Source organism: Zosterops lateralis, assembly GCF_965231275.1.
Source record: "Zosterops lateralis genome assembly, chromosome: 2".
NCBI classification, from domain to species: Eukaryota; Metazoa; Chordata; class Aves; order Passeriformes; family Zosteropidae; genus Zosterops; species Zosterops lateralis.
In genome coordinates, this window is record NC_139763.1 from 19,862,347 (window position 1) to 19,888,699 (window position 26,353).

The 26,353-nt window shown below is 40.1% G+C and overlaps 1 protein-coding gene across 2 annotated transcripts; it reads right to left on the reverse strand.

Moving 5' to 3' along the window:
- Positions 1–561: 561 nt before the first annotated feature.
- Positions 562–20,789, reverse strand: MSL3 (MSL complex subunit 3). 2 transcript variants are annotated; one of them, XM_083855106.1, is made up of 13 exons: positions 20,617–20,789; positions 18,654–18,736; positions 17,986–18,081; positions 17,341–17,441; positions 16,344–16,435; positions 15,471–15,593; positions 14,856–15,016; positions 12,817–12,975; positions 12,300–12,562; positions 11,795–11,904; positions 11,505–11,604; positions 10,966–11,050; positions 562–1,442 (listed from the first exon to the last, which is right to left on the reverse strand). In XM_083855106.1, the coding sequence occupies exons 1-13, from the start codon at positions 20,713–20,715 to the stop codon at positions 1,343–1,345; spliced, it is 1,572 nt and encodes a 523-aa protein (XP_083711232.1). In that variant the 5' UTR covers positions 20,716–20,789; the 3' UTR covers positions 562–1,342. The 2 variants fall into 2 exon arrangements, with proteins under 2 accessions (XP_083711232.1, XP_083711233.1); XM_083855107.1 differs by lacking the exon at positions 10,966–11,050.
- Positions 20,790–26,353: the final 5,564 nt, after the last annotated feature.

A 26,353-nucleotide genomic window follows, 5' to 3' on the forward strand; every position in this document is an offset into this window, starting at 1 on the left:
AATATCAACAACAGATTTTATATTTCTTTTGGTCTCTTAGCCTAAGCTTGCCATTTATGCTTAAAAGATGATGCCTCCAAATTACTAGTTTCTGCAAATATGTGAGGAAACTCGAGTTCTGCATTACAAGTGGAAGTTTTCTGAACCAAGAAGGATTACAAAGTGATTAACACAGTCTGTAAACCAGAGTCCTATTTTTCTCAGTGCATCTGTGTGTATCTTGATACAGCCGAGGATTTCGAAGGCCAGTGTCCTAAGTCCTGCATGTGGTTTCAATGACAAGAATTATGTTTCAATTAATTTCTACTGAATGTGTTGTCATAGTTGCAGGAACTTCTATTTCCAGAGCCGAAGTGTCTAAAACAGTCTAAAGAGACATCCTTCAAGTCTGCAGAAGAAAACCCAACGATACAGAAAGGGCTCCTCTCCATATGTCATCAGTGCTCCCACCTCTCATTATACGCACACTTAACACCCTCAAAAATACTAATTAAGCACAAACAAGATGTTTTAGATAGTCAAAATCACACATCCACACAGCAGCCACTGTGAACTTTATTAAAGAAAAGAAGTGTTTGCCAATTAAACTGCAATGCCTTCACTGACTTTCCCATTTACTTGTAGAAAATCAGTTCTTTCATAATGGCTCTGGAAATCATTTATTGCCAGGTGAATGCCGAATACCTGGCAGTGTATGGTCTACTTGGGACCTTGTCAGCTTTACCATGAAAGGTCTATGTAAACCTTTGCAAAATGCAAAGCCAGCAACACATCTTTCATTCAAGCAACAAAGCCATTTTTGAGGCAGATGTCACACTAGCCAAACAGCAAAGCCACTTTTACATTAAGCAATCCTTTCTATCATGACAGTTCCACAAATGAAATGTAATTTGTGAGGAAAACAATCCATAAAATACCAGTTACAAATTCTCTTCATGTAACTGTTTAGTCAAGTCTTATTTCTCACGCAGGAGAGGCTGAGTTACAATGAAACATAGCATGGTGATTTTTCTTCATGAAAATGTCCTGTTGCCAATGCATCTGCTTTTGTCTCCTTTGCTTTTTTTTACTCTGTGTAGTCCTGTGCAGTAAAGTCAGAACAAGGCTTCTTCATTCATCTGGAGTCAGATTTATGACCAATCCTCTAAGTGACTCCCACCACTCTCTATACATATCTCTGAAAAGTAGTTCTCCACTCCTAAGTAATCCGACCATCACAAAGATGTTTTCCAATGTCTTCAACTCCAGAAGTTGTTTTAATTCCTTTTTCATCTTGGAGCCGTGTAGCAGAATAGCATTGTCATGGGCTATGTATAGTAGGATTTAATCCTTATTAATAGCTTCAGTAGATTGCCCGAGGATTTTTAGTACTGTAGTAGGCTTCACATGCAGCTACATAAGCAGATTCTGGGAAGAAATCATCATGGTATTCTGCTAAAAACCTGAGAAGAAAGCACACACACACAAAAAAGAACAGAATATGAAACATTTAAGAGAAAAGCTATTTTCAAATTAATTTTTAAGCTCAGCAAAAACACAGCCTGGGAATTAAGAATTATTGCTCTGAAATTTGGAGTACAAAGGATTTGCCCTATTTTTTACAAGTTTCACATAGTGAGAAACAGCCTTCCCGTATCATTCAGAAATCCAACAAGCATTAAAAAAAATCCTCAAGGTCAGTAACAAAACAAAATTAAAAAATCCAAAAGTTAAAGCTACGCTCAGAAAAAGAATTCAAAGAAATAGCACAGAAGGAAAAAAAATTAAGAGATCTTTTTGCAACTTCTGTAAGTTACCTGCTCAGCACACTATTTTCACTTATATCCAAACCAGTATTTTCAGTTATCTCTGTGTCAGTATCTTATACAAATAGCCAGGAGCCATTAAGTCAAACTGTATCTTTTAAGACAAGTAAAGCTATGATTTTTCATTTGTTTCATGTGCCTGTGCATTTAGGGTCTCCATCTTTCAGGAGTACCTGATTTAAATATGGGTTTCAATGACAAAACACATCCTTCGCAAGTTCAGTTCCTTAATTTCCTATTTCTGCACGATGGTCTGCAAATACTATTTAATGATGACTTCACCATTGGAAGCTGAAAATATCAGTTTTGCATAGCCAAATACTTTGGACATAGAAAGTCCAAATTAAGAAAATGTTCAGATGAATGCCATAAAAACTAAAGGCCTTCTCCAATCTCACTCACTGCTATAATGTCTGAACTAGGCATGTCCTTTGATCTAAAGAGAGCCAAAGCATCAAGGAATACTGGCAAGAGCCTCTAAATAAGGCACTTCAAATTTAATAAGAAATATATGAATCGCTCAGAGCTCACAGAAAATGGTGACAATACAAAATTACAGATAAATGAAAAAGGGTTGATTTTTCCCACACACCCTCAATCCCTGCACTTGAACACAGGCACCAAACAAGTGCTAAACTGAAGGAATAACTAGTTACATCCTACTAATGCTAGAAAAAGCAGTGAGAAATAAAAACTTTTTTAGAAGAAATCAATCCTTCATGGTGCAACCATTAATTTAGAAGGCACATTGTCAAGTCCTTCTCTACTTCCTTACTTCACAGCAGCTTTGTAATTAACAGTATATAGAGGGGCCTAAATGGTTTCTGATGTTAAATGTTCCCAACCATTAAAAAAGAATACTGAAATTACAGCAATTTAGAAGCTAATAAAATACCCAAGTCATCAACTGCTATGACCTCTGACTTTAGTAAGCTACAAATTACTTTCTAGGATGAGGGGGTGGTATGAAGCACGTGTGGAAAAGCCTAAAACTTAACAGACTTAACCTTAATTTTGAATGTACTTAGATTGTATATGGTTAAGATGAGCCACAAGCAGTATTAAATTAATAGTTCTTCATTAACACACACTAATGACTCCAAGACATTAAAAAATTACAGAGGCTGATGAAAATCTTAGTGTCTTTGGGTAACATTCAGTAAAACACTGTACTAAGGATATCATACAAGGGTCATGCTTTAAAATAACCTTCCGAGGGCACTTGGGTATCTGACCCAAGAATTTTAACAGCAAGTAATGACAAACAGGCTCACTTTCTCTTCCAAATTTCCTGACTTTTGCTTAAATCATCAGTCATACATGCCAGTTTGGTGCATGCTACAGTGACAACTGGTATAGATGAGAAATTTTAGCTGAGATTCTATGCAACAGCTAGAGCTCAAAAGAACAGGCAGAATACACACTTAAATAGTCAAATATACATCTCCCTGTTCTTTATGTAACAGTTGTGAAAAGCTAAATACCCCAGAGCTTGCAAACACAAATTACTTTATGCAGAAAAGTAGGAGAAAACAACTGAAGGAAGGTGGAGGCCCAGGGGCCTGGCAGTAGGATAATTATGCCTCAACCCTGAAGGGACTGATGCAACCGGGCAGAAACACTCCTATAGATTAGGGTGAGGAAAACCTTCCCCCCATGGGTCTTTGCAGCCACAAGTTAATATCTCTTAGGTTTCATTGTTCTCTTGGTTTGTTAAGTTTATGTCACTCTGTTCAGCCCTCGTGTACCATATATGCACCCCTCCTAGAATGTTCTTCCTTCCCTTGAACCCCACTGGCTCCGTCTTGCCAGTACCCCATCCCTATTACCCTGTTGGTTCCTCCTGGTTCCTATTTACCCTTCTGCACTACTTTCCCCTATCTCAACTGGCCCTCGACCCTCAGATCCCCTCCATTTGTCTCGTTTATAACCCTGTGCTCTCAAGACCCTCCGTTCTCGTCCCTGAACCTATTTCTGCATCCCTGTACCCCTTGGCTATTCCTGTGTGTGTTTCTGAATAACCACTCTTGGGACATCCAGCCCAGAACGCGTCCCTGCGCCGCTCGGTCAGTGCTCTCACGATCCTGCGCTCCCGGGCTCAGAGGGGTGAGTCGCTCTTTAGGACCCTGTGACCTGCACTGTAACAAAGGAACACGGCCAGCGTCTGTCCCAATCCCTGCCACACCTGTACACTGAGAGCAGGGCCCCTTCTGAAGCTACTTTCTATTCAAAAGACATCACAGTGCAGAATGCTTGCACAGAAATATCAGCAGTCTCCTAAGACTTTTGCCTACCAGATATTTCACTACTGCTTTGCTCCTGGACAAGCTAAAACAGCACCAAGATCAATTACACTGTTACCTGCATGTCATGAGCTAAGATTTAAAGACAGAGGGAGCTGTAATTAGCAGGCAGAGCCAATGTTCAGCAATAGATCAGAAAGCACATTGCTATCAAGCTGTTCAGAAATTGTTTCATTATTTTTAACTTACAAATCTGATCAATTCAGTCATTCTGCTGCATTATTGCCTTTTTCATTTTTATAATTTTTATGGAGCTGATATGCATACATATACACAGTGAGACTGCTGATGAGCAACCAAGTTCTGGGACGCACGGTCTACACTGAATTGAGGCTGCATGCATTTTTCATCATGAACGTACTCAAAAACAAACTCATGCTTTACACTCTCATGCTTAGAGCACTGAGGTAACATGGTACAATGCAGCTACTTTCACAGGTTCCTAGAAGGGCAACACTTCAGAAAGGTCTAGAGGAGATGGAGATAAGAGAAAAAGATTAAGTTAGGCAACTTAGAAATTCTTCAAGCTATGTTCTGTTCTTCAAGTGTGGATATTTTTAAGCAAGCAATAGCGTCACAAATACACTACCATCTGACTGACTTATCCAAGCAGATCTACCAAAAAGAAGCACTGAATTATCACTATCCACATTAGAAGGCCATTTGACATGTCATGAATATACCTCAGAAAGAGTCACTGAATCAGTTTGAGTTTTAAGAGCATCCTCTGGTGGGCCTTGTCTTGACACCACCAACACAACTTATTACCAGAAGTCTCTGAATGAAGAAAAAAAAAATTCTTCTAAACATCAGCTACCATCACATGAATAAATTTAGGGACAGCCTAGAAAGATGAAAATGACAATGAAAATAAAACCTTATTTTTCAGAAGGGCATCCTCAGCCATTAAGGTATAAGAAGACAAAGTACAAAGGAAAAGTTTCCAGGAAGGTGACTTTACACACTTCTGCTACAGAGTTTTAAAAGCTAAGCAGACGCTCTGATGAGATCAGTGACCTGATCTAGATGCTGTTTGAAAGGCTACTGTGATGATCTACCTAAATTTGCTAGAAGACCATTATGAGTCCTAACTCTATGAGTCACCTCATCAAAAGAAATGTCATTTGCAGATTAAGAAGTTAACGCATCTCTGACACTACTACTCAAATGAAGGATTTGAAAACTAAAAGGCTTTAGGTTCACAAAAATTACATACTGCCATCATCTGACCCTCACCCCTCTCCAATTTATAGGCCTGTCTTCCATCTGGAAAGCTGTTCAGGGCAAAAGAAGACAAAGTCCATCATAACCCCACTGCAGTCAACTGAAGAAGTGAACTGAAGTTTCAGATGTTTATTCTAATACCCAATGTCTAAAGAATCATGCTAAAGGAGTAAACAGGCCTGTTTCATTGACTGGACTCTTGTCACTCATTGATATATAGAAACTGAGATCATATTCCTTGGCCTTTTAAAAGGAAGTGTGAAGAACCCTGAAAATGCCAAGTTACCATCATAACATTTCCAAGAATCAGACTGAGTGAGTGAGAATGAAATTTTCCCAAAGATCTTTTGGGAAAACAGTCCTACAAGAGCTCAATACAGGAGTCCTTGATTTGTCTTGAGGATGAAGACCCACTTGTGGCCAGGCCAGTACCGGCCTAGTGCTGCCTTCTAAAACAGCTACCATAACACAAGTGCTGGGGCAACCTCTCAATTAAGTTACATGATCCAAACCTCAGCTACTGAGTAGCAATATGCTCAATTCAAACTCCCAGGTACCTGATGATTTGGAAAGCAGAAGGAAGAGAAGCAATCCACATGGTGCGTTTCAGGGACAGTTTTACAAAACAAAACTTTAGTCAAGGACAATAAGCACCAACAAGCACATTCTGCAGACCAAGCAACCAGCAAAGCCCACTGAAAGTAAAAACCTGCACAATACCAGGTACTCATTAAGAAGCATTCAACCTAAAGGTGCCAAAAGTTTGAGAGGGCCCAAAATGGCAATTACCTTTCTACCCAATCAATGAATACAGCAACCCCCCAAAAAATGGTAGTAATGCCCTAAAATACGGCACTGTGCAAAGAGATTTCCTCCAGTTCAAAGTGTTTCAAAACCTGGGAAAAAATGTTGCTTTACATGTTTGTGCACTCTAAATCCACATCTCCATTTATGCTCAGAAACTTGATTTTCTCACACTTAGGTTCCAATTCCATGAAGTTTTCTAGTGTGTCATAACCAAGTAACTGGTTAATCCAAAAATTAAGAGAAAAAAACCCAGTATAATTCAACAATATTAATCAGTTAATAATACAATGTAAGAAGCACTAGCACAATTGCATTCTTTTCCACCTTTCAGAATGTGATTTTTAATTACTTGTCCTTTTGCAACTGAAGTCACAATGACTCACAATGAGCAGGAACTCTATCAAAAGCAACTCTGCTTAACTAAAGATGTCTTCTCATCCATTCACCATATGCAATGCTCAATATTTTCATCCTCAGACACAAATAGCTTCTCATAATTGTACACTAGCACAGACTAGTGGTGATAATTCACCACTGCAGTTATATATAAATAAAACTACTACACTCAAAATGTGCTGTCAGCACCAGAGATCTATTTCTTAAGGTTACTTGAAACAACTTGTCATCTTTGTGTATACACATTTTATTATCACAGTCCTCTAAGTTGGTCACATTCTGATTTGGCTTCCTTCTCAGAAAAACACAACAGTATCAAAATATTTTTCTACCCATGAAGCAGAGTGGCACAACAGATACAAGCAGATTTTAGAGCATCAGGAAAAAAAAAAAAAAAAAAAAAAAGGAAAGATATCTAAGCTTAAAGGAAACCTGAGTTTGAAATACCTGTGGGTTTCTAACAAAACTAAAATATTTGACCGTTAGCTCTCAATAATCTGAAATAATAGATCGGTCTCATCTGAAAAAAAACTAATAGAAATATTAGAAGCAATATCTTAGAAATACTACATCACTTATTCATCCTTTTACATTTCATCGAAGTCAAAATATCTGTCTATGCCTTTCTGTACCACTGCATTTTGCCTCTTTTCCCAAAATGCAAATGACACTCTCTGAAATTACCTGAGTAAGGATGGGTCTTGCTCTTGTAAAAACAGATATACTGTATCCTCCTAACTTTTAAGTAGCTCCTATTGATCAACAGACCTGGGAGGAGGCCTCTGATTCCAAAACAGTTTTCCAAGCCAAGGCTGTGTGCAAATGAATGGAAACAGCAAACCAGAATTGGGCACCTTCGTGCCAGTCATTTCTCAGCACTGAGTCAACCTTTGGAGGCATGTTAGGCACCTTACAATGCCAGGAAATTGTAAAATAGAGCTTATGCAGCATTTTATTTCAAAAGTGGCCGAAATAATGGAATTAGTTTAAAGCTAGTACTTCCTCTTACTCTAAAGCTATTAACAGGCAAGAAGATTTAATCAGGGGTCTTTCACTAGTGAAACCAACTAGTGAGTCTCTTTTAGATTGCAAGTACTATGAATTATTTCAGAAATAAATAATTTAAGATGCAGAGTTTTGTACTTAATTTGAGAAACTGATTTTCTTCTGCAAATTCTATTACTGAGAAATCAGCTTTCATGTTCTCCATGAAGAAATTTTCATTTTGCACACTTGTAGAAAGCTGGACTAAGCACAGAGGGTAGAGTTTCTACTTAACAAGAAAGTCAAAAAGATATATTTCAAACATTCCTTAAAAATATATGTTGTCTGGGAAATTGAGAAAAATCTTGTCTAGCAGCAGTCTGAGAGCATGACTGGAAAATATTATCCATGTAGCATCTCAAAGCTAATTTAAGGCATCTATCATATCCTAAGTAAACTCAAGACAACGAGCTTCCAGAAAAAGTATTACATTACATAAGTCTCAGTTTCTCAGCTCACAGAAGATTAATAGTACAAATGGTAAACTGTAAATTTTAGCCACAAAATCATAATTCAAAATTTAATCAGTATCTATGCAAGAACTAAATCAGTTGTGTACTGCATGAATATAAGAATACATAAACTACTTATGCTTGGACTACTCTACCTAGACATCAAAGAAGATTCAGGAGTAGTTTTATTAATGCAAGCAGACACATTAGTCTTTTGTCTGCTATTAGAGAAATAAAGAAGAATACTTCAGCTTCTCACTCAAGAGCAGTTCACTAAAAACAAAACAAAAAAATTAAGCAGTCCTAAGTAAAGTGGCTGCTATTACCTATGCATACAGACCTTGTAGGGAAGTTCTTACTGTTCAAAAGTTAAGCCAGACGAGAACTGATATAAAATATTCATAATAAATATCCATTAATCCTTTCACTCCTGAAAAAACAGAATGTGAAAATCGAAGAACTAGTACTGATTCCCAAGATTTTTAGATTTTTGTATTTTTCATGTATTTGTAGCTTTTTAGATTGCTAAAGCGTGGCTGTAGTTTCTAGTATTTTTCCTATCTTTCTTCGCTACATTTAGAAACGATAAGCTAACCTTATAAACACATTTCTAAGTATTGTTTAGTCTTATTCCAAGAAGAGAACCAACTAAACAGGCATTCTGTTTCCCAACCAAAATCTGGATCAGACATTAAAAAGTGGGGCAAAAGAAACCTCTGGACTGCTTTCAGTGGGGCAGGACGCCAGGGATTATTACGTAACCAACTAACCTTTTAACTGGACAGTATATGATAAGTATACTAATTGACTAACCTTATAAAAATTGTAGAACTACTATACCATGTGCAATTTTTGCCATAGTGTGTACCTGAAAGCTTTCAAGTAGAGGTTTGCTTTATATTCACTCTAATGCTGTTAGGAACATCTATTCTATTTTCCAGGCATCACTACAAGATGTAACCTCAAACTCAAGTTTTCTTGTGATTAGAAATAGATAATGCAGAACTATTTCTGTGATAAAAATCAAGCATGAACAAGTGTCCAGAAAATGTAATTTTTTAAATTTTGTTTGACCACTTTCAACGACAAGCAGCACAAAGAAATAAATATCCAAATGAAAAACTTTTCACAGCACCATATGAAAACATGCTGAGAAAAAAAAAATCCAGTTATTTGCACTGGTTTCTGTTGCCCAGTAGCATAGCTGACAAGGAAAGCAGACTATGAAAAGTATTTAGTACAAAGTTACCTAAGACCAAATGCTTCCTACAGCAGTAACTTTAAAGCTTTCTTGACACTGTCAAAAAAGAAAATACTTAAAAAAAATAACCTTCAAATATTTTATTGTTGCAGATATGTGATATCCACATTATGCTTGCCTTGTGGGGCTCGTTTTGGTTTAGGCCTGGCCTTAAGAACTGAAGCACTGCTGGTTAATTGTTTTCTAAAAGGAATGCAGGTTGTGTATTTGGAGAACACAAAGCATGGAAAGGGGGAGCTATTGAGAGATTTACTTCAAAAGCACAGTTTTATATCCCCTAAAAATGCTGGCATGGAAACATGATTTATTTTTATTTCTATTTATAGATGACTACACATTTCAATGAGATGCTCAGATGGAAGGGTAAAACACATACAGGTAGTATCACTAGAAATTTCAGTTCCCTTAAGCAACCATTTCCCAATAAGCAACCTTTATTGTATGGGGTGTAGGGGACATGTTTCGCCTTTTGTCTATTCTATTCCACAAAAGCTTATCCACAGAATGGAAATGAAAGCACGGTATCAAAGACACTAAAAAACAGTGATCTGCCCTGATCAACACAGAAGAATCTGAACAGGCAATGGTCTGATAAAAACTGATCTGATCCACACCAAGTTAAGCTGCCTAAGAAATATTCACTTCAAGCAAGAACAGTCTTCCAACAATAAGCTCTCATTCTGTCCTGTTTAATTTAAAGGTGTTTTGAATGCCAACAAGGATCTGACAAAAGAGATGCAAAATGGAATCAGTAAAACTTGACAACTAACTGCTCCCAGAAAAATACTGCGTATTGTGGAAACATCTTCTATTTTCAATAAGCAATTAAAGTAAAAGCATTTTAAAGCTTTCATCACTCTGATCTCTAATGCAAGGTTTTTTTAATGCTGGTGTAATACTACATTACCTTTCTGTAAGTGGCTACTTAAGTCACTGACCAAATTTGCATTACAATTTCCGTATCTGTTCCATTACCATCTATGACACCTTCTCCTGGAAGTTTTCCTTGGCAATTTTATTTTCCAGTGTACTGACACTGCACCACACAGTGCCAACACTAGACATCTAACCACACCCTCAATGTCATACAGAAATACTAATTACAGTACCTGACAAACCAATCTGATCATGGTGCAGGTATGACCTAGCTAGTGTGGTCAGAGAGTTGTGTATCTCTACAACCACAGCACTCCATCACAGAGAAATCTTTCTGTTCAAATCTCAGTTAAGACAGACATTTCTATTAAGAAACCACCATAATTAAAAACACGCTTTAAAGCATAAGCTTCTTCCCTGCTAATATTGACACATCATCAAAACTCTCAAGATCATACTCTAAAAAATACCAATGCAGACTTTGCATTTCTTCATAAAACATGCTACGTAACCAAATCAGACTTGTTATTCTATATATATCGACAAACTTTCAGACTACACCATATCAATGTGTTTATCAAAATTCAAAGTAGAAAATTCAGGTTCCCTTCAATTGGAATTAAAGAATTAAAAAAATCTTATATTTATCTTTACCCAAATTGCTGTTGTTAAAATGGTATATGAATTTTATCCTAATCTTGTAATGAGTATCTTATTTTAAAGCCCCTTTGCCATTTCAGCACATTTAGATCTATATAACAATAGAAACACTGCAGTGGTACATTGGGTCACTTTACCTCAGAAACATCTCAAAGTGTTTTACTAAAGCCTTTAGGTTTTTCTCAGGAAAACACATCTTCCCCAGTATTTCTGGTAGTTTTACTGTGAATAAAAGAAATAATGTTTATACCTCTTTTCATAAATGCAACTTCAAATTATTTTTATCCAGAACGTATATCTTCTATATATATTCTATACAGAAAAGAATATAAAAATTCCTTCTCACCACAGACTCCACTTTTCCTTGCAAGCTACTTTCAATCATTCAAAGCCTCACCAAATACAAACATGCTGATAAAGTGAATGCTGCTGGGTTTAATGATGTTTGATAGTGTACAGGAAGTAACACAGCTTTGTGTTTCTTAAATGAAGGCTTACAGTGCCAATAAAAGATAACCAAATATATGAATAGCATAAAAGTTCCAAAGAGATTAAAATGTACATTCCTCCAAGAATAAAAAAAAAAAGTAATAAAGCAAACAAAAATCATACAGATATCAGCAGTGGAAAAAAAAAAAGCAACTTTGATTGAGCGGAGAATTTTGCATCAGTTTACCAAACATCCTCAGCAAATGTTGAGATCCATAGATATACGAGGGAGGTGGTGGTTGATCACTTGGTGGATAATTCTCTGGCATCAATTTCCAGGACAAAACCTACACATAAAATATGAAAATACTGGTTATGAAAACTTCATAACATCATCAATAATTTAGTCTGTACAGAACCTCAAATTCAAATATGAAATATGTAATACCAACAAAATCTTTTCTTACATAGCCCTACTCTGAAGTCCACAAAACTTTTAATCATTGAATCTAGGACAGTAACATCAAAATCTGTTACCTCGTTCAATTCATTGTTTCTTCTACCTTCAAAGCCAGTAAACACCGTGCTCCCTTCTTTGCTAGGAGTCAAAGTTATAGGTGAAGACGACCCGCTGTGGACAGGGGTTTCTTCAAAACAAAAGGAAAAACAAAACAAAAGAAGTAAGAAAAATTTTACTACTTGTAAACTACCACTTGGAACTATAAGCCATTAAATGCATCTAAGGCCTGCTGCTAAAATGTTTCAAGTCTTAAACACTGAAATTCAATAAAGGCTGTGCTAAAATAGACTCTCAGAAAAGCAGCTTGTTGCATTCTGTGGAAAAATATGCCTAAGTAGTGAGAATACTGCTTTGTATTTCACTCTTTGGTAATAAGGCCTCCGAGCTAAAGAATCAATACAAAAAGTAATGACTTCCCACTTCTATCATTCTATTCACAGTCCATGCAGCATTAAAAAAAAAAAAACAAAAACCTGAGCTTTATACTTTGTTTAACTCACCAAGGCAGAGAGAAAAACCTACTTTTCTCCAGGTGCAGGAAGAGCTTTGGCATGGAGGCCGGGGTGTCGAGGTGCCGCCGTTTGGGCTGCGGGGACGCGCTGCTCTCCGATAACCTGTCGCAGTTGGAGCTGTGGCGCGTCGAGCGCCTGAGCGACTGCAGGATTTCGGGCTCGGCTTTGCGCCTCTTGGGCGTGGCCGGCTCCCCCGTGGTGGGCTGGCTGTCCGTCGACTGCGGCGTGGGCGGGTTCAGCAGAGGAGGGCTGGGGGAAAGTTCCTCCTGATTTCTAGGAAATTAAGGCAGCTTTACAGAATTGAAGAGGTCAGGGCTCTACCCACTAAAGAAATTCTAGTTTCACAGATCTTACTGAATGCTTATTCAGGTAAGACAGTCTCCACCCAATAACTATTAAAGTGAGGGGCCTATTAAATACTATTTTCCAGAAGTATATTTATCTTCAAATTAAAGTTAAAAACCATGAATACCACATTCTCCTACCTTTCGAGATAAGCAGTATTAAACTTTTTATATCTGACCTACCTGTTAGTATTTGTTGAGTTTTCTTTGATAGGAAGAAAGAATTTTGATGAAGTCACCTTCTTAAATTGAGCTTGTTCATAAGGATAGAGCAAAATTAAGGGAAGTGTGAAGTCAAAGGTTATTCTCAGCCCATCCACCATCTCTTTACATAGCTCGACACTACAGGGGAAAAAAATTAGGAATTTCAAAGTTGCATGGCAAAATTTTTCAGCATAGCTGCACAAAATTGCTCCTTAATACAGTCCATTAACATCATAACTACAATATGCTGATTCAATCACTGAGTAATGATAAATGATTAAAAACACACTTAAAAAGATGATTGCTCTTGTTAACTTCAGAAACACAATTTTTTAAAAAGGTCTGCTTCATAACCTCAAACAAAATCACACAACTGTTCTGTTGTATTACTATTCACTAAACTAACAACATCTACTGTGAAGTAAATAAAGTTAGTCAGATGTTTTTCAGGTAAACATTATTTTGGTTTTCCAAGTTCACTACGTGGAAAAAAAGAGCGATCTGCCAGAACAAGTAAGTAGTCAACAGGCGGAATCTCAGTCTAAAAGGCATAAGCAGAATTTGACCTATAGCCTATATTGCTCAGGAGATATCCAGTGAAACAACAAAACCAGATTCATCAGAGATTTCCATCGGAGAGCAGTTTCCAATGGTCTGCTCTGGTAATCAGAGCACTACATTTGGAGGATACCAGGAATTTCAGTTTCAGGTCTGTGTAACAGACTTCCAACGTTAGGTAATGACTACATGACCTATTTTTTTACAAGTAGAACCAACAACACAGAGTGCAGCACACCTGCAACACCTCTCACCTTTGTGAAGGTATTCCCCTCTCATGTTTCAAGTGCACGTATGTGTATGGTAGCAGAATTTGATTCTGCCAAAATGATCCATGTTAGAAATTCCAAACCTCCAGTATTTCATGCCACCTACTTAAACTACTAGACATGAACTGAGTCAAGGGACCATCATGTGCAGAAATTCCATAAATCCAAGGCAGTCAATAACCTTCAGTGTTAGAGCAGTAAGGGAAATACAATGAAGATGTCAGCTGAATCTCTCCTACTTACTGATCACTGAATCTATACGCATTTTTTTTACTAAAGCACTGTTTCTTTTGAGAAAGTTACTTAAACATAAACCTACAAAATTCATGTGTGTAAAAGCCTTCTGTTCATATTTCTGATATTTCATCCAACCTTTTGCTTGGGAAATTACACTACAAAAAAGGAGAAGTGTCAATCTGTCGAAGAATGAATGATATCAACAAAAAACAAGACACATAGGCTAAAATATTGCAAGGAATAGCATAATTATACACCACTGAAATAGAACACTAACACAAGTGAGGATTTTTCTTTGATAAAATACCAAGATTTCACCCCATTGTACTTAGAAGCAATCTCATCGAATATCAAAAATCCCCAAAATAATCAAAACCCACCACACTGTAAACACGCATGGTTAATGCATTTGTAGCACAGTAGAACGCATAGCTAAACTGAAAAAACAGACTAAGACATCATCAATTTCAATGAATCAGGATTTGCGTTACTACAGTTTCCCTACATACTGACTCTAGGATTTAAGATCATATGTCCATTTAAACAAATGACTTGCACTTGGAATTCTTTGTGTTTGTATTAATTTTTTATCCTCTTTTAAAACTTGAACCTGTTCAAGTTTACCTAAGCAGGGTGTTCTTGTATCAGATATGAAATCCTTCACACTGACAACAGCAACACATTCTTCCAAATGGATCCTGATATTTATAAGAACTTACTGATAAAACAGGATATCAATACTTTTGCAGAATAACTTTTCAGAGTATAGAGACTCTCTCACTGATAAACAAATTATCAGTGTTACTCTACTATAGTTATCTGTCAAATACTTTCAGCCCTGTAAATAGATATACATTACGGCATGAGCTCACAAAAGTGAACAGCCATAAAACAGAACACAGAATGCAAGGTTATTCTTCTTGTGACAATAGCAGTGGACTAAAGATCACTTACTTCTTCTCTGGTGGCACATAATGAAGATTCATATTAGCATGTGGAGTCATCTGATGGTGCCGAGACCTTTCATTGGCTGAAAAAGCAGCATTGATTGCAAAGTGTTTTACATATGACTCCAGGATGGTTATTATATTTGTCTGGCAAGGAAGCTTCACTAGCTGAAAAAGAAACAACAAATTAGTATCTTATAAAAACAGTAAGTAGGAATACCAAGTTAGAATAGGAACTTGTAATGTACCAACGAATTTATTAAATGTCTAGTGCATTCAGGACTGTGTAATTTCAAACCTTAAACTGCATTTTTTATTAACATCAGGAGAAACAAGAAACATGGTCAGATTAACGGATCTGCTGCATTTCCAGCATTCAAAAGCAATCTGCATTCTAAAGTACAATAGGTACCAACACTACACCTAAATATGACAAGCCACTGTTACAGCTATGGAGAACTCTACTCTCTACACTCCTTGTACTCTTCCTTGCCCAATCTGAGCTCAACAGGAAGTTAAAAAGGTGAAGTTAAAAACCTCCAGGAGCTGTATAAACAAAAACTACATTTGACATTCTCCTCACATCCCCATGCACATTTGAGTCGCAACTTTTATTTTATACCCTTTTTCTTCTATTAATATAGTAGCAGTCTTCCTCGAGCTTCTTTTTCAAGACTTCAGGAATTTCTATGCTTATTGCTCTTTCTTCCATGTCCCTTTTTGCGTGAGTGTCTTGTTCTTCTTTCTGCAACAGATCAGTGAAAGAAAACATTACATTGGTCGTGAAAAAAGACCTTCAGCAGTAGATAATAGTCTTAATGTAAACTATTTAACATTACTGCTCTTGAAAGCATCGGCAAATTCATTTTTTAAACTTTTTTTTTTTTAATTTAGTGTTCTCTTAAGTATTTAACTAAAAAAACCCCAGAAATTTGTTAGGTGTTGCTGTTTCAGATCACACATACTGTAGTAGTTAAATTCTACACATCTTCAGATCAACTGTTTATGGTAGAAAAATAAATGTTTTTCTTTCTTGAAAACAATCCTCTCCACATTTTAACTTAAGACCAGGATTGACGTGCCTGTCTCACAGTAAAATACAAGACAAACATCCTGCTGCTATTAGGGTTTGTCCAACCTGCAAAGACAAGTAAATTTTTACAACACCCACAAAAGTGGAAAATCTAGTATCCTACATTTTCTCTATAGAAGCCTTTTGTGTAGAATGAGAGGAAAAGAAACAAATGTGTATTTTTAGCCTTATATCATACAGTTCTATAAGAAAAATTACATTGTATAATTTTCAAAACCTCAACCACAGTAAACACCAGAAATAACAAAATTATGCTTTTAATTCCAGCTAAATTACCAGCTGTGGCCTATATTTCATCTATTTCACTTTTTCCAGAGTTTCAAGTACAGATGTTTAAATTCTAATAACTTAAGGAGTTTAAGGAATTCTAATAACTTAAGGAATTAAGAAACACAAAAATACCATTTCTGTCCTCTCATCTATGTCACTTTCTTCACTTTTTATTTCTTCATCTGTTCCTTCATCACTGTCATCAGAAGAAGAACTACTTATAGCTGCATAAAAGATTTCACAAATTTAGTATTACATTGCAGAGGTTATGATAAATCATGTTTTCAAAGAAAAAAAAAAAAAAAAAAAAAAAAAAAAAAAAAAAAAACACCCAACCCACTAAAAAAACATAATTAGACTGTTATATTTAATGAGGATGAATAATTCTAATTGAATTAAACATGCATTATTTACAGCCCACTACAAATATTTTAGAAGTGTAAGATGAGTTTATAGGAAGTATTCATGCATCCTCTCTAATTGAAAAACAGTCACTTTTAAAAGCTCCCTACATTCCTGAGCACCCACATTTTTATTGGGCTTTAGTTCTGCACAGGGGATTATTAATCATTCAATCAAAAGACATGAATCTGTGCAGCAACAGCTCCCAGAACATCAGTTAAGTGCCAGCCAATGTTCCTGCTGGCTTTCTAGTCACAAAGGAAAATGCAGGAAATTAAAGATCTGGCTTGCAAGTAAAATCAGCTAGTCAGCTGACAAGAAACAGACATTAGTGTGAGGTAGACTGGGGAAAAAATAATCTTATTGCCCTCAAAAATACACTAACACTAGCAGGGAAATGTTGTGTTTCCTAACATCAAACAAAGAAAACTGAGAGCTTCTCACACCTATTAATACTACGCTAAAAAACAGCATTAAGCTCTGAAATTGCTGATTAGAATAGTAGAGTAGAACAAATGCAAGGAGAAGCCCCTGGAATACAAGAAGAAAAAAGATATTCCAACTTAACAGATGCTTAGCATAAAACATAGTTTTCATTCTTCATATATATAAGAAGTATATATATCTCAGATAGGACCATGACACCCTCATGGCAAGTAACACCATGCACTTCTCCAACCCAGGTCAAGGCATCCCACCAGTTACCAAAGAATGAAAATAAGCTCACAGTTTTCACTACTCTCATCATTTTCTTCAGCAGGAAGGCTTTTTAACACAGAGTCAACACCAGGCAACCTGCAACGTCTCTTCTTTCTTCCCTTTCTTCTCCTACAGAACATAAAATGGTTCACTGACATTTGAGTAATATTATTTCATTCATTTATCCTAGCTAATTCAATTACATGCAAATGCACAGGAAACCTATGTTTGAATTATTGTCATTAACTGATGTTGAAATCATTTGGACAATGCGTATTTGAGAGTGGATACCCTAATGTCTGTATATTACCTCATGTTCTCAAGTAGATCCTCAAGCCATGGCCAACCAGTATCAATTGCCCTTTGGCTCAAAAATACTTAAGTTTTCCTGAAGTATTTTGCAAGCACATTTCTTTGGAAGATGCAGATCCAATACACAGGAATTTTACAGCAATAGTTAATAATAACAGTTATTGAGCTATTAGTTTTTTAAAGTGTTAATAACAATTGGCAGGTCTCTAGCACAGAGTAGCTCTCTAGAATGCACTGGCTGTATTATATATGTGTCTACCACCTACAGCATGAGCTCAGATGCCACGCTCAGTTGTAGGCACCTGGATGTGTCTGTGTGAAAATGAATCTCATTTATTTTGAGCCTAAAAGGATTTCTTACATGCGAGCCACAGCCTTCCGTGCCAATTTACGCTGTAATCTGCGGTTTTCGTCAGTATCCCGAAGAACATGATCTTCAGCTGCCCATCTATCCCAGCTAAGGACATGTCAAAAGAAAATAAGATTGAGTATGAATATATGCCACTCATGATTACCAATGAATTAATATTCTTTAAATCTACAAAGGATTAATTTAATGTCATTCAGAAGCAACATCTGGATCACAAGGTTTGCACTCTTCTCTGTTTGCATGGCTTCAGCTCTCACGTTTCCATTTAAAATGCCTCAAACTTTGACTTAACCCACAACTGCATTTTCTAGCACTGACACCATCACAGTCAAAACACTGCACTCATGTGCTGGCCTTGATAATTAAACAATGCAGAGCATGATTTAACAAGGCATAAACATTTATTAATGGAAATTTAGATGCCATAAATATATGCCACAGACATCTGTGGCAAACCCATAAGGTTTAAACTATCGAACTGATATACTGAAATTTATGGATACAAACCAACATCAACATGGGCAAGTATATTAAAGGCATCCACAAAAACAAAAAATACTCCTACAAACATTGGTCCTTTCATATTCTGTGCAAAGCCTGTCTTTGCAGAATAAAATAGAAGAAATGGAAGAACTGAAACCAAACCCATAGGTTCTTACCTTCTGTTCCAACCGTTAAAATGGATCAGATATTCTGGAATCTTTCTGCCTTTCTCATCTTTTCCAACAACAATGTCAACAATCTGAAACAAATATTGAATAGTACATGTTAAAAAGCTTGAAAATAAACCTTTGGGTATTTAGAATGTTTAAGCACAAAGAAAGAAAGAAAAGAAAATTAAATAGACTTGTTATTCTGCCAGTTAACATTGACATGAACAGAAGGATTATATTAAATTTTCAGAAAACCTAGCTTTCTTGTTGAATCCTCTTAACATTGCAGACTGCTCACTACCTTTGTCCTATCTTCAAATGCCCCATGCTCTCAAGACAGACAAAGGGAGACATCAAATAGTGCAGCAGCACAGTATGGATATGCAGACTGGGGATACTAATGCTTTTCTCCCCTGTGCTGTCTCTCCAAACCCTCTAAGCAGGAAACACAGTCCTCTATATATAAACCTCAGAAATAATGCTCTGTTGAACACCACAGACTCTCAGTCACAAAACATTAACAGGCTTTGGGAATATCTCAACCTTTGTTTTCTTCTGTTTTCAGGAATGTTCAATGGCCAGTCTGAAAGGGCCTGCACCTCAGAAGAAAAAGATGTGGTGCCTGCACTTGAGTGGATTTCAATAGATCATATATCAGTACTTAGGCTACAGTGATGTTTTAATTTGGGAGTCTAAAATTTAAGAACTATTGATGAATTCACAGACAGTTATGCTGTTTAGGGTACTCGACAGCAAAGAAGAAAAGGTACTATGCATTTTGGTACTCAGGTTAGAGGTTTATAGGGGTAGCAACTACAGCTGCCAGGTTGTTAGGACGCAGGTGTACAAACAAAAGGGCAGCCCAAAATATTACAGGACAGTGGCAGTCCTAATCAAAGGTGTTTGAGAAACACACACAGGCACAACTAGCAAACCTGCTGCAAAAAGTACGAATTTCATCAAGAATCCAGTTACAACACTTCCTTTTTTAGCCTCCTTTGTAAAAAACCACCCAGAACTCTGTTTCCAAGTTGGACACAGACGATTTAGGATTGAAAACTAATCTTGTGTACTCTAAATTGATACCTTAAAACAACATTGTATTTACATAAAGGTCTATCATTACTCTTAAGGCAATAGTGAGGCCTTAAGTAAGGTCCTAATTGAGGCAGTCGCTTCTTAGCGCAATGCCTATAGCCCTGCACACCATCCTATTTCCGCACGCTCTCCTGCACCAGCGGTTATCACTTAAACCTTTCTGAAACGCAGAAGGGCAGGCGGTACGCGTGGGAAAGCGTGAGGGGAAATAAACCCAGCTACGCTACAAAACTGCAGGGGTGGCAATAAGACTTGAGAATTACTTTGCAGGTGCTCAGCACAGAAGGGAAGGCGGGAAGCTCGTCCGACACCTCCCGAGGCGCCCGGCGGCTCCGCCGTCTACCTGCCGCGACGGGCAGGCCCCGGGAGCGCGGGCCGCATCCCTCACTCCCCGGCGGGGCAGGCCCGAGGTTCGCCAACAGCCGCTACGCGCACCCCGCACCCCTGGACTCCCGTGGGGCGGGGAGAGAGCCGAGCCCCACCGGGGGACGGGCCTGAGCCGCCCACAGGGAGCAATAAGGGAGGGAGGACAGGCCCGCCGGGGACGGCACCGCCTCGCTCCGTCTCCCCGTCCCGTGGCGGCCTCCGCCCCGCGGCCTCCCCGCCCGCTTCCCCCTCCCGGGCCGGCGCCCGTTTTCCGCAACAAGTGCAGCCGCCGGCGGAGCCTCCTCCCCCCGCCGCCTCCCCGGCCGGGCCCAGGGCCGCTTCCCTCGCCGCCTCCCGCCCGGGGGCGCGCGCAGCGCCCGGCGGGACGGTAACGGGAGCGCGGGAGCCGCAACGGGAGCGGGCGGGCCCCGCGCCGGCCCCGCCCCGCGCCCTCCCGCCCGGCCAGACGCGGGAGGGGGAGGCAGGAGCGCGCGCGGCCGGTCACCTTGGCATCATAGAGCACTTTGGCTTTGGTGGGGTCGGGCTCGAAGCAGAGAACTCTCTCTCCCCGGTGGAACTTAAATTTCATTCCCCGCGAGGTCATTTGTTCATCATGGCGCAAAGGAGAGGAGCCCCGCCCGCTCCCGCGGGGAGGCGCCGCGGACGGCCCGGCCCCGCCCCGCCCCCGGCTCCTGCAGCGGGGGCGGGCGGCCGGCACCGCGCGGGGATGCAGCGCCCGGCTTCCCCTGCCCGCTGCGGGGAGCGGCGTTGGGCCCCGGGCGGTGCGGGGCCGGGCCGCCCGCCTGTGCCCGCCCCGCCGGTGACGCGGGGTGCGGGGTGCGCGGTGCGGGGTGCGGGAGCCGCGGCGGGAGGGGCGGCCGCCTGCCCCGGGCCGGGGGAGGCCCTGCAGGAGCCGGGAGCTCCCGGCCGTGCCCCAGCGCTGGGAGAGCCGGGCGTGCGCTGCGCCTGTGCCCGCCCGCGGAGCGAGGTGCGGGCCGGGTTAAGTGCACCCCGAGAACAACAGCTGCCCTTATCTCTGCTGCTGCTGCCCCTAAACATCAGCAGACATTCCCTTTCCTCACCCTTTTTCCCGTGTTCTCTGCTTAAGCGAATGAACCGCCCCTGCTCCCAAGATGGCTTTGTGTACATTTTAACCTCCCGCAAGGTTTGTTTTGCTCTCCGTCGTTCTTTCAGCCTTCCTTCAGGAAAATAAAACCAAAATTAAATAGGGCGTTGGGGCTAGAAACCTAATCCAGTGTTTAATTTCAGATTCTACAAGCACACATATAGTGCAGATAATCAAAATCAATACTCAGCTCTCTTGCCATTTTTGCTGCCTGATGGCTGAAGGGATCTCACGGGGCTCGGCCAGGGGAGCACGGCAGTTCCCACACGATGTCATTAGATGCTCCCTCAGGCTGTTGCCGTTTTTATGCCAGTTTTGGATTTCTTATTTACGCAAGACCATAACAGGGCTGAGAGGCCTGGGCTTAGCCAGCCTTGTGGAAAGACCAGTTAATTTGTGATTATTTAGCATTTCTGAAGTTGTTTTTCTGTGGAAGCTGTTCAGGAGATGGATGACTCTAGACTGTGCAACTGAGCATACACTAGTTTGGCACTAAGGGGAAGAGGATTTTAAATCCTCATGTCTTTTTTCCAGTCACTGAGGCTGACAGCAAAGCTGGGAGCTGTAAGGAATGCCATGGGAAAGAACGTGGAGTTCTAGTGTACTACCAGAAAGTTTCTGAAGATAAAAAGTGATAGAGGGTACCCGGAAAACAAGATTCTGAGAAGGTGTCTGCTTCTTGGGATAGAATGGACTGAGTACTCAATTCCTTTTGATTCAAATGTACATATTTTTTATAGTGGGAGTGGTAGGAAAAGCCTGTGAACTAGCTGCTGAGACTGGGTGGAATAGAGAAGCCAATTGATGGAACAGAGTGAGAGAAAATTAAGGAAGTGTTCCTGAAATTGTTCAGAGCCCCTAATGCTAAGATTAGGAAGTAGGCTCCAAAAGTGCAAGGATCCAGTGTCAATTGCAGGAAGTGTTACTTAAGCTACACTGGGGTAGCTTAAGTTGGGGGATTTTTGTTTGTTTGTTTGTTTTTGGGGGGTTTTTTGGGTGTTGTTTTTTTTTTTTTTTTTTTTTTGTTTTGGTTTGTTTTTTTGCTTTGGTTTTTTTTTTGGGCAAGATAAAGAAAATGGTGTTGGACATTTGGAGAACAAAGTTGCTTCCAATGGACTACCATGCTTTAAAGATGGAGGAAAACAGCAACAACAAAACAAGGGAAGGAGAATCACCAACTTGTGCTTGTGTCCCTGCCTCTAACCTCTAAAGAGTACTCACACAAGAGGAGCCTCACACCATTTATGCATAAAAAGCTTATGTATTTCCACACTGCTTCCTAGATTCCTTCATTTCTTTCCTCCCCACTGGTGTCCACTTGCAGACTCTGCTTCTTGTTCATCTCAGCCTCTCCTAGTTCACCCCAGCCCATTTTTATGGCTCCCACCCAATCTACTTCTCAAATCTTTTGACTCAAATTACTTTTTCTTGGGTCTCCTAATACTTATATACAGATCTGTCCCATAGCATTGAGATCCAGTTATTGCCCTGTCTGTTCTCTCTCCGCTCCCACTCTTGGATAGATGCACATGTGCATCCATCCTTATCTCCCTGAGCCACCTTGCTGTAGATAATCCTTGCCTGCAGATCTCCGGCCTTGCCAGATCGCCTACCAAGGCTCCTCCTCTAGCAGGGCTTTCAAAATCCTGTATGTGAGCTGTGCTTAACTAAGATCCACCCAAAGGGAGCCAGGAGAGGAGAAATGCTGGTGTGTTTATGGAAAACTCGATAGTACTACCCAGGCAATTCCTACTTCTAGATAAAATACAGAACATGGATTTTTTCAAAGGTACTGAGTTCTCCATAGTGAAGACTGACAAATGGCCGTCCAAAATCAACAATAAAGAGCAATAGCCACTTGGGAAAGGGTGTTTGTGTGTGCATGTACATACTACCCGGGCAGCACCTCTTGTGAGTTGCTCCTGCCACGTGAACTACAGCTCCTCACTGGTAGACAGCAAGTCTGCAGCCTTAAAGGAGAAATCACGGGCAGCAGAGCAATGTCAGGCCGCATCTTCAGGATCATTCAAATACTAAAGAACAACGAAGGGGGCGAATGGTGGGACAGGCCAGCAGCTGGGTTTGTTGAATATTGCTGAAGCAGGAGATGAGCTGACCCACCACGTATTTTGAGGACATTCCCAGGACACTACATCGCCTCCGGGAAGGAAAAGCAGATTTACAGCTTCTCTGGGAGGGAGGCAGAGCAGCCCAGGAGTGGAGCCTCTGGCCTCCTGCCAAAGAGAACCCAACCACATCATGAGGGCTAATTCGAGCTCTTTCAGCTGCGCGCCTCACTGCAGGCTCAAAGCTCACTCTCAGAAAGTTTTGTCCAAAGACCGGTTTTATTTCGCTGTGGCGTTGTGTTCCAACCACGCTAGCGCGGTGTCAGTGAGGGGGAAGATGGAGGCGGCGCAAGGCCCGCTGGGAGCTGTAGTCCTGCGGTGCCGGGGTCCTCTAAGGAGGAGAATTCCCCGCTCGGATCCTTCCCGCCCAGCGCGCCGGGAACACCGAGGCTTGGGCCGTCCGGGGAAGGGGATACCCGCGGCCTGCCCTCGGTCTGCGCCGTGCGGAGCCTTCAGTGCCCCGGTGCGCGTAGGCTCAGTGTTAGCCCGTGTCTGCTGTCGGCGGTTCCGGGCAAACACCAGGGTGAGGGCGGCCTGAGGACACACCCCGTTAGCCCGGCCGGGGGCAATGTGCACACTGCTCGTGGCGGTGTTTGAATCTGCCCTGCTTTTCATTATTTCTCATGGGATCGCTGTTCGGTGCCGGGTGTGTATTTACCTGGCTCACCTGGGTTGGGGCCGTGCTGAAGGGAACACGCCTCAGCCGAGGGCAGGAGAGACAAGGGCTGTTACCATTTCTTGTAAACCCCGGTGAGATTTCAGTTACACCTAAGCAATCAATAATTCTTTTAGCCCTGCGCTGAGTTCTTTAAATCCCTCCTTGGTTTTGTTCAGGCCGGAAACGGCAAACAGAAACTTTTAAGCATTCTGAGAGTATTTTGGCTTTATGATGCTCTCATCACACTGGCCACGTTTGAATTTCTTAAAACTGTGTAATTTTCTTCCTAAACTTGTATTCAACAGCCATCACCTGCATATTCTCTTCTGTTTTGCTTGTTAGAAAGCAAAATTACTTGTTCTGGCATTGATCAGGACAAGATAATATATAATTTTTTTGCAGGGTGAAATTTTTTTTGCCCCCCCCCCCCCCCCCCCCCTCGTTTTTTAAAAGTAATTATAACCACAAATTTTAGTACTAGGATTATGGAAATTTCCACCTTACTATTACAGAACGCTCAGAGGAAGCAAAGGACATCCACAATAAGCAGGAGGGGGCAGTTAGAGTCAGAGCACAGTTCACAAGAAAGAGACAACAATCCTTGAAGAATATTGTATTGTACAAAATTCTTGCTGTATTGCAGTGCAGAGAATGCCACTTCAGTGAGTGTCTGCACTTTTAATGAAGCAATAATCCAGTTGTCCTCTTCCTGAAGTTAATAAAATATTAGTTTAACACCAACATAATGGTATCCTTGATTCTTTGAGGAAATCCTCAAAAAGTTAAATGGTGAATGTTTAATAAGGGGAACATACTTCTTCAGGACCTCTAAACTATATATAGAGGTATATAGAAATACTAAACTATTTACTTAATTTTATTAAGCAAACCCTGCTGCTTAACTATTTGCTTGATTTTATTAAGGCAAACCCTGTTGCTTTCAAATCCCCTGGTGTTTACACTCATTTTGCTGTTTACATTGGCTTTGTGGACCTTAAGTGTAAACAAAGAGAAAGAATTCTAAGGATTCTTCCCATGGAACAGTTCAAGAAAGAAATTCTGACATCACTTAAATGAAGCATACTTCGTGTTTCAACATAATTAAATTCTGAGATCTTAAAAATAAAAACAAAGAGAAGAAAAAACCCACCCCAATTTACTGTAAAGCTACAGACATGTCAGGGATGAAAAAAGGCTACAGATGGTGAGATTATTGTTACCTATGAAGGACATTTTTCCTGATGTTCGTATGTAGGTGTCTATTTCAAACAAACAGCCAAAGCAATTTTTGTTTCTAGGATCAAAACTAACATTTGTTCTGCACAAGGAAAAAAAAATCTTTCCTAGTTCTAATGCCCTCAAGCGTTTCAGAAGGATCACAAAATCGCAGAATTTGCTGAGTTGGAAGGGACCCACAAGGATCCAACTCATGGCCCTTCACAGCTCCTTCCACAATGTGCCTGACAGTATTGTCCAAATGACAGTGACCTTTGTGTCACAGGGGCTTTCTGCCATCCCTGGGAAGGTAAGACCAGATTCCGCAGCTGGACTATGTTTATAACACCAAATAAAACAAGTGAAGTGCCAAGACATGACCCAATCCATTTTACAAAGCGATTGCTTCCTTTCCATGGACCTAAGATACAACTGTTAGTATGTTTGTGCTTTTTTGGTTGGCTTTCTTTTCCTGAAAAAAAAAAAAAAAAAAAAAAAAAAAAAAGGTTATTGTAGTGGCATTTTCATTGTTTGAAGCTGAGAATACATGTCCTATGTCATGGAGAGTCTGTAGGCAGTGAAAAAAGGTGATGCTAAGCACAGAAAGAGAGAAGAGGCAAGGCTGGTCTGGTGTTTGCCTGGTGCATGCTTCCTGCTGGAATGGGCTGCACAGTCACCATCTCCTGGTCTGGATTCTGTCTGGGACAGTGTGAGCTGACATGAGCCAAACCTTTTCCAGGGCACATGCTTGGAGTTAAGCATAATGGGCAATTAGCAGTCCAGTGCTTATGCTCATTTCCAGGCCCTGTTTTCTCTAGTGCTGCAGTCATAACTTCAGAGTCCTTTGGGCAAAAAAACGACCCCACATTATACTGCATGTAACTGGTAGAGATTTCTTTTATTTTAAGAGGTCTCAGGCCAGGATTCCTTGAAGAAGCTTAAGAAGTTTCTGCTGCTGGCTGTTTCCCCCCTCCACCACCACCAGTCCTGGCACAGCAGTGTGTGCAAAAAAGGAGCCTCGTTGGAATATAAGTTGAGCAAATGTCACTATGGTAAAGTTGGGTAGAAGCTTGGGCTGAAGTACAAAAAACATATAGTGACAAATATTCTTAGAAAC